General features: G+C 33.8%; 1 protein-coding gene across 1 annotated transcript in view; it reads right to left on the bottom strand.

The window, feature by feature from the left end:
* The window catches only part of CSMD3 (CUB and Sushi multiple domains 3), a 1,052,627-nt gene that overhangs the window by 453,220 nt on the left and 581,170 nt on the right, over positions 1 to 18,237 (bottom strand). Inside the window, exons 17-19 of the mRNA XM_075270295.1 lie at positions 6,890 to 7,028; positions 6,207 to 6,394; positions 4,207 to 4,395 (exon numbers count right to left, since the gene is read on the bottom strand). Of these exons, the coding sequence (XP_075126396.1) occupies positions 4,207 to 4,395; positions 6,207 to 6,394; positions 6,890 to 7,028 (516 nt within the window). The remainder of the gene's footprint in view (positions 1 to 4,206; positions 4,396 to 6,206; positions 6,395 to 6,889; positions 7,029 to 18,237) is intronic.

Genomic DNA, 18,237 nt, shown 5'->3' with positions numbered 1-18,237 from the left:
GACGGGGGAGGGGGGCGGGACTGGAGCGGAGGCCCGCTGCAGCGAGTCAATACGGTCAAGTCAATTACCGTATTGACTCGAGTGGTAATTTCACTGGTCCGCAGTAAAAGACATCTCTGGGAGGCCGCTGGGACAGTGCTGCTGCCGATAGGTGGTCGGTGAGGCAGCGCTGTCCCCAGGGTCGTCTTAAGATGTTTCCAAGGCAGAGAAGATGCTCTGGAAACATCTTGGGGCAGTCTTGGAGGCAGCGCTGCCTCACCACTCACCTATCACTGCTCCAGCGGCCTCCCACAGATGCGGACCAGTCATGTGACATTATCAATTACCATATTGACGAGAGTATAAGCCGAGGCGCATTTTTTCAGTACAAAAACTGTGCTGAAAAACTCGGCTTATACTCAAGTATATACGGTATATAAAATCTATGGGAGAGCGACATTCAAAATTAAGTGAAGAAAATCTAGGACTGAAACAATACTGCTCCGTCTTTGTTGGCTAATTTTTGCAAGACAAAGTATTTTTTTGTGTATGCTTTTGACAATTGCAAACAATTGCATCCTACTTTCATAGTGTAACGTGCATTAAACAAATGACAGAATCTAATTATTGAACATAGGGTAAAAGGCATTTGCTCTAATAAGCCCTTCCATGAGCTATGAGGGAACCAGACAGAAGCTTATAATTACTAGCAGACAAGTAATTGTTATGTAACTACAATGTAGGTGGGAAATAAATGAAAAATATGGTGGGTGTTGGAGTGTTTTGCACATATGTCTGGGACTTGCTGTGTAGTTCCATTTGTTCCAAAATGTAACATTCTGGTTATAAGGAGATACAAATTGAAACAAATTTTTCAGCTGGTTTACCTATCAAAACGTAATAAAAAGAGGTCGTATGGTGAAAAAAACATATTGTTAATTTAATTTTTTTGTAGCAAAAAAAAATGAAAAAAAAACCTAAAAGGTCATTAAAATATTATTTACCATCTGAGCTTTGCATTTTCTCTCCTCATTTTATGAGTTTCCTACAGAATTTCAATACCATACATTGTCTAGACAGCCCTGCATTCCTTTGGGTGGTCGGAACTTTTATTGTTGATAATCTGTTCAAGGGAGTCCGCATGGGGACTCCCACGAACGGAGTACAAATGCATTTGCAAGCAGTGCAATGAAAGCACATGGATCCCCATAGACTATAATGGGGTCCATGTGCTTGCTGCGAGATTTCCGCACAGAACATGTGGACAGGAAATTACACAATTCACAATCTGTATTCCTGTCCATATGATTCGTGTGGCCAGCGTGCAGCAAGCGCACAGACCCCTTTATAGTCTATGGGGTCCATGTGCTTTTACTACACACCGCTTGCAAATGCATTCGGCAGTCCATTTGGGGGGTGCCCATGCGAACTCCCCAAATGGATTAACAAATGCAGAGGTGAAGTAAAAGTCAAAAGTAGGCGGTGGTCACATTAATATGACTGGACTGTGTAGATGTTATTGAAAAAAATAAATAAATAACCAGTCGCAAGGGAAAAAACAAAGTATTAAAAAAAAAAAAATTAAAACCTTATTGCCATAACTCTATATAAGATAGGAATGGGTCCCCATGACCATAATATAAAAAGGTGGTAATAATAATAATAATAATAATAATAATAATAATAATAATAATTATTATTATTATTATTATTATTATTATTCACAAACCTATATAATAATGTGTCATTACAAAAAAGGGGGATTCCTAATAAAGAGAAGTAAACAAAATATATACAAAATAAGGGTGAATTCACACTGAGTAAACGCTAGCTTATTCTGAACGTAAAACACGTTCAGAATAAGCGGCGTCTAAAGCAGCTCCATTCATTTCTATGGGAGCGGGGATACGAGCGCTCCCCATAGAAATGAATGGGCTGCTTCTTTCACTCCGTGCAGTCCCATTGAAGTGAATGGGGAGTGCCGGCGTATACGGCAAGCTCTGCTCATGCCGGAGCGTACACGCCGGCACTCCCCATTCACTTCAATGGGACTGCACGGAGTGAAAGAAGCAGCCCATTCATTTCTATGGGGAGCGCTCGTATCCCCGCTCCCATAGAAATGAATGGAGCTGCTTTAGACGCCGCTTATTCTGAACGTGTTTTACGTTCAGAATAAGCTAGCGTTTACTCAGTGTGAATTCACCCTAAATCATTAATAATGTGGCATATGAATGAAAACATGAAGCGCGACCACCAACTATGCGTTTTTTCTCTCAATAAATCCTATGTATCCTTTTGATACTAAATATTCTTGGGTGTGCATATTTTACTGTGTTTCTTTTCTTTTGGTAACGTATTGTTCGCTTGCACAATGTTACGCCCCTAGATACCTTATTTACTACCATTCTGTAGTGCCCATCTTTGCCCGTATTCTCAGTACAAGCCCTGGGCTGCATTCTCTTGACTTGCATTTACAATAACATCTACATCTATTGTTTCCATTGTTCAGGTAACTTGTTTCACCATTCTCTTAGGATTTAGGGATGAATAAAAAGCAATAAAAAATTAAAACTACTTATTATACTGTTGATTTCAAAATAGTTAAAGCTGTTGCAAAAATATTTTGTTCGCATGAATGTTCATTTTTCAACAGCCGTGCTATTCATCTTCTAGAAGATTGAATATACAAGCAAAATAAGGAAACATTGTGCAGTAACTTTGAAGGATTGGTATTGATAGGGAGTCTTTCAGATTCCTCCCAAACCAATAATAGTACCATCGAGGGTCCTTTGATAATCTTTGTGTCCACAAACCTATGACGTAATGTAGAGATCATCAGCTTTTAATGAAAATAGGCCTATAAGTGCATCAGGGGCGGAGTCTGATAGACTAGATCTGGATACACACAACTGTGATGTAGACAAAGGGTGAAAATGTCAATCAAAATTGAATACAATGTATCGGGCACTGATTCGTGGGAAGAGGAGGAACATTTGCTACTGTCAAAGCAGACCCTTCCCCGATGCCCTTGCAGTCAGATTTCTACATACATGAAAAGAGGATGGTCTCTGCTTCATTGGTTTGTGGCCACACTGGCTAGTATCAGAAGCCCTGACTGTTGGTTTGGGGGACACTTTGGACCTGACAGACCATGTTTCTGATAACTAATGCCTATCTGGAGCAATATTAATATACAATATATTACCACCTAGAATGTAAAACGTAGGAGGGAAATAGAATAACCAGAAGGAGGAGGAAGAAAAAAGGAAAACGTTCACAAACTGCAACATCTCTGCCTGTTCAGGTCTCTGCGCCACCCTCGCACGCTGCGGCGCAGGACGCGTGTTCAGTTTGACTCATTGCTTAATGTTTGTGAACACTGCTCTATCTCAGTAATTGAATTTCCACCATACCCATCTCCTACACCTTGTTTCCCTCTGCTTATGAAATGGTTAATTCTAGTCTTGCCTGTGTGACTGACAGCCTGTCTTCCAATCAAGTTTAGGGCTGGTCCTGGGCTTTCTATATACAGGAGATCCGCCCACACTGACTCACTGGCTATTGAGACTATGTCCTTTGACCTTATCCCTGCTAGTTCCTCTGTCTGCTGCTATTATATTGCAGGCCTCTGACGTACCCTATTGACTATTCTATTGGATTTTGATTCTGTACTGCATTGCTCGACTGTTACTGGACCCTTGGCTAGCTGACCTCCCTTTGTTGTTGTTTGTCTTGTCTTTATTCTGTGTTGTCACTGATACAGGAAGAGCCCATTGACCAGTTGCCACCTATTACTTAGCAGTAATGTGTCTCCATGTGGTAGGTACATAGTGGTGCTTATGTACACATCTATTACATTGTTTGGCTGACTTATAGCACTTTTGTATACACCACTCTAGAATGAAGGTTGAGTCTGTGTAGCCATCCATATGTATTTCCTGACTTCTTGCACCTTGCCCTGTAGTCGCACAGAAATGTTGTCATTTATAACATTTACTCCACATGTTATTCGGAAGCACTTTGGTTCCCCCTTTCTTTATTCTGTACTGTATTTAATTCTTTTCATGTTATGTTTTATAACTTTAATAAAAATTGTTATTTTTATGGTGATTATGCCTTTTGACATTGTTTTCCTATGTTTATGGTGAATCGGCCATTTGTAGTGCCTTGTGTCAGTATTTGTTTGCACTTTAACATAAGGAATCTTGTGCTTCATCCCAATCTTACCATCACACGTTGGAAGAGGATGGCTCCACCAGTGATTCTTCTCACATAACAAAGGTTCTTCATGGCTAAGCGTATATCCAGGCTGGCAACCAAAGGAAACAGTAGATCCAATAGAAAAATCATAGCCATAGCGATGACCATGTACAGGTATTCCTGGATCCAGGCATGAATGTGTATCCACTGTTACACCTATGGCAATATTAATATACAGTCAATTTGATGTTACTTGTAAATCTACATAAAATATCCATTTTCATTATTTGTTACAGTTTAACTTGACACTGATAACTAGTATAATAGCACAGAACATGACAGTGATCTTGAAAAATGCAAAGTATATATTGTGGGGGATTCATCAAATCCTCAATGCCAGAAAAGTAGTATAAAATAACACAACTTGGAGCATAGAAAGTTACACGTACACCACAAACGTGTCATAAATTAGAATCTATTGCAGCTGCGGATTTGGCTGAGGGGAAAGTACAAATAATTAACCAACAAAAAGGAAACTCTAAATCAGATCAGTAGTGTGTGTGTATGAGCGAGTGTGTATGTATCTATATGTGTGTATTTGTGTGTGTATGTGTGTGTGTGTATGTGTGTGTGTGTGTATGTATGTTATATATATATATATATAATGTGTTTCTGTCAACACACTGATCTACAATTTAGCTAAGTATTCTAGCAGGATAGTTACTATGGTTGAGCCGATCTTGAGATTTCAGGATTGATTTTTAAAATCTGATTTCCAATCATTTTCCATTCGAACCTGATCCCGATCCCAGTTCCGATCCTAATGTAAGTCAATGGGATATTTATTTTTTAATGATCAAGGATCAGATTTTAAAAACAATCCTTTTCACTACACAGCGTGGAGTCCAAAAATTGAAGCCTCCACGCTGTGTAGTGATTAAAAAATCTGCCGGCTACCTAGTCGCCTCCACTTACCTGCACAGAACTGCTGCTGTCTCCCTCTCTCGATGTGTACGCTGCTCCCCGGAGTTCTGAGCCATTGTTCTCTCCTATCCTCTCTCTTCGCATGCTGGCAGAGCGCTGCATGCGCCCCTGGGAGCACTAGCCTGGGAGGCTAGTGTGACTGATGCTGGGAGAAGACGAGGCTTATTGTGGCTTAGGAGAGTGTGGGCAGGTACAGGGCCCACACCCTCCTAAGCCACAACAAGCCCCGTCTACTCCTAGCAGTAACACTAGCCTAGGGAGGTGTGGGTGCGCACAGCACTTTGCTAGCATGCGCAGAGAGAGAGGAGAGGAGAGAACAATGGCCCGGAGCTCCAGGGAGCGGCAGTGGTTCTGTGCAGGTAAGTCGGTTGAGCAATCGGTATCAGAATTCGGTTCCCGATCTTTTTTAGGCAGGATCTGAACGCGATCGTTAAATTTACTCGATCGCCGATCAGGATCCAATCTTCTCCAATCCCGATCGCTCAACCCTAATAGTTAGCATATCACATTGTTCTAAGTTGCCAAAAGACCATGTTGTGTTGAGAAATGCTGGCTAATGTGGAATACAGATATCTGGACTTGAGAACCATGAGAACAGGTAATGGAAAACACATCCATATTTGTGTGTGTGTGTGTGTGTGTGTGTGTGTGTGTGTGTGTGTGGGTTTCACCTGTGCTGATGTTTACAGCATTTAGAGAGATGCTTTACAGCAACCACATGGACCATAGATGGCAAAAGTATAGAAAGGACTCATTCATTTTTCTGGAGAAGTTTCTATACAATTTCTGTGACCTGTGCGGAAGTCGTTTGGAAGAAGGAAGGGGATCAACTGTGACTGTTACACTTTCTGAACAATGGATTCTATAAGGGTATGTTAACACAGACTTTTTTGCAAAAACATCTTCCATTCATTTCAATGGGAGTCACTCACAGTTTTTATTTTCCGAAAGTGTTTTACTGCATTTCGTTTCACTGTAGCGCAGGTATACAGAAGCTTTATTATTTTTTATTTACTCCATCCTCCATTATACAAGGTACTCACTCTCATAGTGTATCTTAAATCCATTATTGGAGCGGCTGTTGTCGGTGGTAAAGAGAAGGTAAAGGTAATTCAAGCTACTGAAGAGAAACTGGGGGACTTGTGTGCCATTATAAGAGCCCAAGAGTGGTGATAACAAATTCGGACCATCGTGGACTTCCAATACATCGTAATTCAGTTCTGTTTGAAATCTGTAGAGGAAAAAAATATATATATTTGACAATCTGATAGGTAGGAGAACGCTCCAACTTTCAGGACAAGTCAATAGGACTTGAGTATGATGGGGGAGGAAAATTTTGCCGAAAATTTGGAACCTTAAAAAAATTAAATAAAATGTCAACTCTATAGGTGAAAGGTATTGCCCACGTGGCCTATTACTAGAACATGTTACTAAATATATACCAAGTATCGTGTATCTAAGAGTAATGCAAGTAAAGATTTAATATGGTGAAAATGGCAACAATGTGAATCCGATATTGCCGAGGCTTCAGGATAAAAAAAAAACAAAAGAAACCTTAATCAGGAGATTTGTGGAGGGTAAGAAGGGTCAACCATGGTCATGAATTAATCCTTGTTGAGCACTTAAGGAATTTGGGAAATCCAGCTTTCATGTATATGAATCAGATTATTTATTATACATTTGGTTCTAATGAGGTTAAGAGCGTGAAGCTTAAAGAAGTCCTGACCTTTCAAATGAAATTTTAATGGAGCGTCCAGGTTCTGCTTCAATCACCCATTCACAATTCAGTGAGTCTTTATAGTACCCGGGCCATCCAGGAGAAAGTATCACCCCACTGGGAGCCGAGAAGTGTCCGCCACATGGAGCTGGAAAGGAAAAAGAAAAAGAAAAAAAACTTGTCATATGATTTTTCCTTATATGCAATTCAGTTTTGTTACCTGAGCACAAATAGGGTTAAAACAGGAGAAAAAAAACAAACATATATAGTAGTGTAATTAAAAAAAGAATACTATACATGTATACAGCAAATACTGATAAGGGTAGTGGAAATCCATTGAAAGGTAATTAGTGAGGGATGGAAAGAGTTGGGGATGTTGCTGGCGGTGAAAACTCATCTTTAAATTTGCTACAAATCTATCTTTTGTATCTCTCTCTCTCTCTCTCTCTCTCTCTCTCTCTCTCTCTCTCTCTCTCTCTCTCTCTCTCTATATATATATATATATATATATATATATATATATATATCCCATATCTATCTATCTATCTATCTATCTATCTATCTATCTATCCCATATCTATCTATCTGTTGTATCTATCTGTTGTATCTATCTATCTATCTATCTATCTATCTATCTATCTATCTATCTATCCCATATCTATCTATCTGTTCTATCTATCTATCTATCTATCTATCTATCTATCTATCTATCTATCTATCTATCTATCTATCCCATATCTATCTATCTGTTGTATCTATCTGTTGTATCTATCTATCTATCTATCTATCTATCTATCTATCTATCTATCTATCCCATATCTATCTATCTATCCCATATCTATCTATCTATCCCATATCTATCTATCTATCCCATATCTATCTATCTATCTATCTATCTATCTATCTATCTATCTATCTATCCCATATCTATCTATCTATCTATCTATCTATCTATCTATCCCATATCTATCTATCTATCTATCTATCTATCTATCTATCTATCTATCTATCTATCTGTTGTATCTATCTGTTGTATCTATCTGTTGTATCTATCTATCCCATATCTATCTATCTATCTATCTATCTATCTATCTATCTATCTATCCCATATCTATCTATCTGTTGTATCTATCTGTTGTATCTATCTATCTATCTATCTATCTATCTATCTATCCCATATCTATCTATCTATCTATCCCATATCTATCTATCTATCTATCTATCTATCCCATATCTATCTATCTATCTATCTATCTATCTATCTATCTATCTATCCCATATCTATCTATCTATCTATCTATCTATCTATCTATCTATCTATCTATCTGTTGTATCTATCTGTTGTATCTATCTGTTGTATCTATCTGTTGTATCTATCTATCCCATATCTATCTATCTATCTATCTATCTATCTATCTATCTATCTATCTATCTATCTATCTCATATCTATCTATCTCATATCTATCTATCCCATATCTATCTATCCCATATCTATCTATCTATCTATCTCATATCTATCTATCTATCCCATATCTATCTATCCCATATCTATCTATCCCATATCTATCTATCCCATATCTATCTATCCCATATCTATCTATCTATCTATCTATCTATCTATCTATCTATCCCATATCTATCTATCTATCCCATATCTATCTATCTATCTATCTATCTATCTATCTATCTATCTATCTGTTGTATCTATCTGTTGTATCTATCTGTTGTATCTATCTGTTGTATCTATCTGTTGTATCTATCTGTTGTATCTATCTGTTGTATCTATCTGTTGTATCTATCTATCCCATATCTATCTATCCCATATCTATCTATCCCATATCTATCTATCTCATATCTATCTATCTCATATCTATCTATCCCATATCTATCTATCCCATATCTATCTATCCCATATCTATCTATCCCATATCTATCTATCCCATATCTATCTATCTATCTATCTATCTATCTATCTATCTATCCCATATCTATCTATCTATCCCATATCTATCTATCTATCTATCTATCTATCTATCTGTTGTATCTATCTGTTGTATCTATCTGTTGTATCTATCTATCGTATCTATCTGTCGTATCTATCTGTCGTATCTATCTGTCGTATCTATCTGTCGTATCTATCTGTCGTATCTATCTGTCGTATCTATCTGTTGTATCTATCTATCCCATATCTATCTATCTCATATCTATCTATCTCATATCTATCTATCTCATATCTATCTATCTCATATCTATCTATCTATCCCATATCTATCTATCCCATATCTATCTATCTATCCCATATCTATCTATCCCATATCTATCTATCTCATATCTATCTATCTCATATCTATCTATCTCATATCTATCTATCTCATATCTATCTATCTCATATCTATCTATCCCATATCTATCTATCCCATATCTATCTATCTATCTATCTATCTATCTATCTATCTATCGTATCTATCTGTCGTATCTATCTGTTGTATCTATCTGTCGTATCTATCTGTCGTATCTATCTGTCGTATCTATCTGTTGTATCTATCTGTTGTATCTATCTATCCCATATCTATCTATCTCATATCTATCTATCTCATATCTATCTATCCCATATCTATCTATCCCATATCTATCTATCTATCCCATATCTATCTATCCCATATCTATCTATCTATCTATCCCATATCTATCTATCCCATATCTATCTATCTCATATCTATCTATCTCATATCTATCTATCTATCCCATATCTATCTATCTATCTATCTATCTATCTATCTATCTATCTATCTATCTATCTATCTGTTGTATCTATCTGTTGTATCTATCTGTTGTATCTATCTATCCCATATCTATCTATCTATCTATCTATCTATCTATCTATCTATCTATCTATCTATCTATCTATCTATCCTATATCTATCTATCTGTTGTATCTATCTGTTGTATCTATCTATCTATCTATCTATCTATCTATCTATCTCATATCTATCTATCTATCTATCTCATATCTATCTATCTCATATCTATCTATCTCATATCTATCTATCTCATATCTATCTATCTATCTATCTATCTATCTATCTATCTATCTATCTATCTATCTATCCCATATCTATCTATCCCATATCTATCCCATATCTATCTATCTATCTATCTATCTATCTATCTATCTATCTATCTATCTATCTGTTGTATCTATCTGTTGTATCTATCTGTTGTATCTATCTGTTGTATCTATCTGTTGTATCTATCTGTTGTATCTATCTGTTGTATCTATCTGTTGTATCTATCTATCCCATATCTATCTATCCCATATCTATCTATCCCATATCTATCTATCCCATATCTATCTATCTATCCCATATCTATCTATCTATCCCATATCTATCTATCTATCTATCTATCTATCTATCTCATATCTATCTATCTCATATCTATCTATCTCATATCTATCTATCTCATATCTATCTATCTATCTATCTATCTATCTATCTATCCCATATCTATCTATCCCATATCTATCTATCCCATATCTATCTATCTATCTATCTATCTATCTATCTATCTATCTATCTGTTGTATCTATCTGTTGTATCTATCTGTTGTATCTATCTATCCCATATCTATCTATCCCATATCTATCTATCTATCTATCTATCTATCTATCTATCTATCTATCTATCTATCTCATATCTATCTATCTCATATCTATCTATCTCATATCTATCTATCTCATATCTATCTATCTCATATCTATCTATCTCATATCTATCTATCTCATATCTATCTATCTCATATCTATCTATCTCATATCTATCTATCTATCCCATATCTATCTATCCCATATCTATCTATCCCATATCTATCTATCCCATATCTATCTATCCCATATCTATCTATCCCATATCTATCTATCCCATATCTATCTATCTATCTATCTATCTATCTATCTATCTATCTATCTATCTGTTGTATCTATCTGTTGTATCTATCTGTTGTATCTATCTATCCCATATCTATCTATCCCATATCTATCTATCTATCTATCTATCTATCTATCTATCTATCTCATATCTATCTATCTCATATCTATCTATCTCATATCTATCTATCTCATATCTATCTATCTCATATCTATCTATCTATCCCATATCTATCTATCCCATATCTATCTATCCCATATCTATCTATCCCATATCTATCTATCCCATATCTATCTATCCCATATCTATCTATCTATCCCATATCTATCTATCTATCTATCTATCTATCTATCTATCTATCTATCGTATCTATCTGTTGTATCTATCTGTTGTATCTATCTGTTGTATCTATCTATCCCATATCTATCTATCCCATATCTATCTATCCCATATCTATCTATCCCATATCTATCTATCCCATATCTATCTATCTATCTATCTATCTCATATCTATCTCTCATATCTATCTATCTATCCCATATCTATCCCATATCTATCTATCTATCTATCTATCTATCTATCTATCTGTTGTATCTATCTGTTGTATCTATCTGTTGTATCTATCTGTTGTATCTATCTGTTGTATCTATCTGTTGTATCTATCTGTTGTATCTATCTGTTGTATCTATCTATCCCATATCTATCTATCTATCTATCTATCTATCTATCTATCTATCTATCTCATATCTATCTATCTCATATCTATCTATCTCATATCTATCTATCTCATATCTATCTATCTCATATCTATCTATCTCATATCTATCTATCTATCTCATATCTATCTATCCCATATCTATCTATCCCATATCTATCTATCCCATATCTATCTATCTATCCCATATCTATCTATCTATCTATCTATCTATCTATCTATCTATCTATCTGTTGTATCTATCTGTTGTATCTATCTGTTGTATCTATCTGTTGTATCTATCTGTTGTATCTATCTGTTGTATCTATCTATCCCATATCTATCTATCTATCTATCTCATATCTATCTATCTCATATCTATCTATCTCATATCTATCTATCTCATATCTATCTATCTCATATCTATCTATCTATCTATCTATCTATCTATCTATCTATCTATCTATCTCATATCTATCTATCCCATATCTATCTATCCCATATCTATCTATCCCATATCTATCCCATATCTATCTATCCCATATCTATCTATCTATCCCATATCTATCTGTTGTATCTATCTATCTATCTATCTATCTATCTGTTGTATCTATCTGTTGTATCTATCTGTTGTATCTATCTATCCCATATCTATCTATCTATCTATCTATCTATCTATCCCATATCTATCTATCTATCTATCTATCTATCTATCTATCTATCTATCTATCTATCTATCTCATATCTATCTATCTCATATCTATCTATCCCATATCTATCTATCCCATATCTATCTATCCCATATCTATCTATCCATTATCTATCTATCCCATATCTATCTATCTATCTATCCCATATCTATCTATCTATCTATCCCATATCTATCTATCTATCTGTTGTATCTATCTGTTGTATCTATCTGTTGTATCTATCTGTTGTATCTATCTATCCCATATCTATCTATCCCATATCTATCTATCCCATATCTATCTATCTATCTATCTATCTATCTATCTATCTATCTCATATCTATCTATCTCATATCTATCTATCCCATATCTATCTATCCCATATCTATCTATCCCATATCTATCTATCTATCTATCTATCTATCTATCTATCTATCTATCTATCTATCTATCTATCTTATCTATCTGTTGTATCTATCTATCCCATATCTATCTATCCCATATCTATCTATCCCATATCTATCTATCTATCTATCTATCTATCTATCTATCTATCTATCTATCTATCTCATATCTATCTATCTCATATCTATCTATCCCATATCTATCTATCCCATATCTATCTATCCCATATCTATCTATCCCATATCTATCTATCCCATATCTATCTATCCCATATCTATCTATCCCATATCTATCTATCTATCTATCTATCTATCCCATATCTATCTGTTGTATCTATCTATCTATCTGTTGTATCTATCTGTTGTATCTATCTGTTGTATCTATCTATCCCATATCTATCTATCTATCTATCTATCTATCTATCTATCTATCTATCTATCTATCTATCTATCTCATATCTATCTATCTATCTCATATCTATCTATCCCATATCTATCTATCCCATATCTATCTATCCCATATCTATCTATCCATTATCTATCTATCCCATATCTATCTATCTATCTATCTATCTATCTATCTATCTATCTATCTATCTATCCCATATCTATCTATCTATCCCATATCTATCTATCTATCTGTTGTATCTATCTGTTGTATCTATCTGTTGTATCTATCTGTTGTATCTATCTGTTGTATCTATCTGTTGTATCTATCTATCCCATATCTATCTATCCCATATCTATCTATCCCATATCTATCTATCTATCTATCTATCTATCTATCTATCTATCTATCTATCTCATATCTATCTATCTCATATCTATCTATCCCATATCTATCTATCCCATATCTATCTATCCCATATCTATCTATCTATCTATCTATCTATCTATCTATCTATCTATCTATCTATCTTATCTATCTGTCGTATCTATCTGTCGTATCTATCTGTTGTATCTATCTGTTGTATCTATCTGTTGTATCTATCTGTTGTATCTATCTGTTGTATCTATCTGTTGTATCTATCTGTTGTATCTATCTGTTGTATCTATCTATCCCATATCTATCTATCCCATATCTATCTATCTCATATCTATCTATCCCATATCTATCTATCCCATATCTATCTATCTATCTATCTATCTATCTATCTATCTATCTATCTATCGTATCTATCTGTTGTATCTATCTATCGTATCTATCTGTTGTATCTATCTGTTGTATCTATCTGTTGTATCTATCTGTTGTATCTATCTGTTGTATCTATCTGTTGTATCTATCTGTTGTATCTATCTGTTGTATCTATCTATCCCATATCTATCTATCTATCTATCTATCTATCTATCTATCTATCTATCTATCTATCCCATATCTATCTATCTGTTGTATCTATCTGTTGTATCTATCTATCTATCTATCTATCTATCTATCTATCTATCTATCCCATATCTATCTATCTATCTATCCCATATCTATCTATCTATCTATCTATCTATCTATCTATCTATCTATCTATCCCATATCTATCTATCTATCTATCTATCTATCTATCTATCTATCTATCTATCTATCTATCCCATATCTATCTATCTATCTATCTATCTATCTATCTATCTATCTATCTATCTGTTGTATCTATCTGTTGTATCTATCTGTTGTATCTATCTGTTGTATCTATCTATCCCATATCTATCTATCTATCTATCTATCTATCTATCTATCTATCTATCTATCTATCTCATATCTATCTATCTCATATCTATCTATCCCATATCTATCTATCCCATATCTATCTATCTATCTCATATCTATCTATCTCATATCTATCTATCTCATATCTATCTATCTATCCCATATCTATCTATCCCATATCTATCTATCCCATATCTATCTATCCCATATCTATCTATCCCATATCTATCTATCTATCTATCTATCTATCTATCTATCCCATATCTATCTATCTATCCCATATCTATCTATCTATCTATCTATCTATCTATCTATCTGTTGTATCTATCTGTTGTATCTATCTGTTGTATCTATCTGTTGTATCTATCTGTTGTATCTATCTGTTGTATCTATCTGTTGTATCTATCTGTTGTATCTATCTATCCCATATCTATCTATCCCATATCTATCTATCCCATATCTATCTATCTCATATCTATCTATCTCATATCTATCTATCCCATATCTATCTATCCCATATCTATCTATCCCATATCTATCTATCCCATATCTATCTATCCCATATCTATCTATCTATCTATCTATCTATCTATCTATCTATCTATCCCATATCTATCTATCTATCCCATATCTATCTATCTATCTATCTATCTATCTATCTATCTATCTATCTGTTGTATCTATCTGTTGTATCTATCTGTTGTATCTATCTATCGTATCTATCTGTCGTATCTATCTGTCGTATCTATCTGTCGTATCTATCTGTCGTATCTATCTGTCGTATCTATCTGTCGTATCTATCTGTTGTATCTATCTATCCCATATCTATCTATCTCATATCTATCTATCTCATATCTATCTATCTCATATCTATCTATCTCATATCTATCTATCTATCCCATATCTATCTATCCCATATCTATCTATCTATCCCATATCTATCTATCCCATATCTATCTATCTCATATCTATCTATCTCATATCTATCTATCTCATATCTATCTATCTCATATCTATCTATCCCATATCTATCTATCCCATATCTATCTATCTATCTATCTATCTATCTATCTATCTATCTATCTATCTATCTCATATCTATCTATCCCATATCTATCTATCCCATATCTATCTATCCCATATCTATCTATCTATCTATCTATCTATCTATCTATCTATCTATCTATCTATCTATCTATCGTATCTATCTGTCGTATCTATCTGTCGTATCTATCTGTCGTATCTATCTGTCGTATCTATCTGTCGTATCTATCTGTTGTATCTATCTGTTGTATCTATCTATCCCATATCTATCTATCTCATATCTATCTATCTCATATCTATCTATCCCATATCTATCTATCCCATATCTATCTATCTATCCCATATCTATCTATCCCATATCTATCTATCTATCTATCCCATATCTATCTATCCCATATCTATCTATCTCATATCTATCTATCTCATATCTATCTATCTATCCCATATCTATCTATCTATCTATCTATCTATCTATCTATCTATCTATCTATCTGTTGTATCTATCTGTTGTATCTATCTGTTGTATCTATCTGTTGTATCTATCTATCCCATATCTATCTATCTATCTATCTATCTATCTATCTATCTATCTATCTATCTATCTATCTATCCCATATCTATCTATCTGTTGTATCTATCTGTTGTATCTATCTATCTATCTATCTATCTATCTATCTATCTATCTATCTCATATCTATCTATCTATCTATCTATCTCATATCTATCTATCTCATATCTATCTATCTCATATCTATCTATCTCATATCTATCTATCTATCTATCTATCTATCTATCTATCTATCCCATATCTATCTATCCCATATCTATCCCATATCTATCTATCTATCTATCTATCTATCTATCTATCTATCTATCTATCTGTTGTATCTATCTGTTGTATCTATCTGTTGTATCTATCTGTTGTATCTATCTGTTGTATCTATCTGTTGTATCTATCTGTTGTATCTATCTATCCCATATCTATCTATCCCATATCTATCTATCCCATATCTATCTATCCCATATCTATCTATCTATCCCATATCTATCTATCTATCCCATATCTATCTATCTATCTATCTATCTATCTATCTATCTATCTATCTATCTATCTATCTCATATCTATCTATCTCATATCTATCTATCTCATATCTATCTATCTCATATCTATCTATCTATCTATCTATCTATCTATCTATCCCATATCTATCTATCCCATATCTATCTATCCCATATCTATCTATCTATCTATCTATCTATCTATCTATCTATCTGTTGTATCTATCTGTTGTATCTATCTGTTGTATCTATCTATCCCATATCTATCTATCCCATATCTATCTATCTATCTATCTATCTATCTCATATCTATCTATCTCATATCTATCTATCTCATATCTATCTATCTCATATCTATCTATCTCATATCTATCTATCTCATATCTATCTATCTCATATCTATCTATCTCATATCTATCTATCTATCCCATATCTATCTATCCCATATCTATCTATCCCATATCTATCTATCCCATATCTATCTATCCCATATCTATCTATCCCATATCTATCTATCTATCTATCTATCTATCTATCTATCTATCTATCTGTTGTATCTATCTGTTGTATCTATCTGTTGTATCTATCTATCCCATATCTATCTATCCCATATCTATCTATCTATCTATCTATCTATCTATCTATCTATCTATCTATCTATCTATCTCATATCTATCTATCTCATATCTATCTATCTCATATCTATCTATCTCATATCTATCTATCTCATATCTATCTATCTATCCCATATCTATCTATCCCATATCTATCTATCCCATATCTATCTATCCCATATCTATCTATCCCATATCTATCTATCCCATATCTATCTATCTATCCCATATCTATCTATCTATCTATCTATCTATCTATCTATCTATCTATCTATCGTATCTATCTGTTGTATCTATCTGTTGTATCTATCTGTTGTATCTATCTATCCCATATCTATCTATCCCATATCTATCTATCCCATATCTATCTATCCCATATCTATCTATCCCATATCTATCTATCTATCTATCTATCTATCTATCTATCTATCTCATATCTATCTCTCATATCTATCTATCTATCCCATATCTATCCCATATCTATCTATCTATCTATCTATCTATCTATCTATCTATCTATCTATCTGTTGTATCTATCTGTTGTATCTATCTGTTGTATCTATCTGTTGTATCTATCTGTTGTATCTATCTGTTGTATCTATCTGTTGTATCTATCTGTTGTATCTATCTATCCCATATCTATCTATCTATCTATCTATCTATCTATCTATCTATCTATCTCATATCTATCTATCTCATATCTATCTATCTCATATCTATCTATCTCATATCTATCTATCTCATATCTATCTATCTATCTCATATCTATCTATCCCATATCTATCTATCCCATATCTATCTATCCCATATCTATCTATCCCATATCTATCTATCTATCTATCTATCTATCTATCTATCTGTTGTATCTATCTGTTGTATCTATCTGTTGTATCTATCTGTTGTATCTATCTGTTGTATCTATCTGTTGTATCTATCTATCCCATATCTATCTATCTATCTCATATCTATCTATCTCATATCTATCTATCTCATATCTATCTATCTCATATCTATCTATCTCATATCTATCTATCTATCTATCTATCTATCTATCTATCTATCTCATATCTATCTATCCCATATCTATCTATCCCATATCTATCTATCCCATATCTATCCCATATCTATCTATCCCATATCTATCTATCTATCCCATATCTATCTGTTGTATCTATCTATCTATCTATCTATCTATCTGTTGTATCTATCTGTTGTATCTATCTGTTGTA

Source organism: Leptodactylus fuscus, chromosome 4 (assembly GCF_031893055.1).
Source record: "Leptodactylus fuscus isolate aLepFus1 chromosome 4, aLepFus1.hap2, whole genome shotgun sequence".
In the NCBI taxonomy this organism is placed as follows: domain Eukaryota; kingdom Metazoa; phylum Chordata; class Amphibia; order Anura; family Leptodactylidae; genus Leptodactylus; species Leptodactylus fuscus.
The sequence above is the reverse complement of the archived record's forward strand: the minus strand, read 5'-3'. Positions and strand labels throughout refer to the sequence as shown.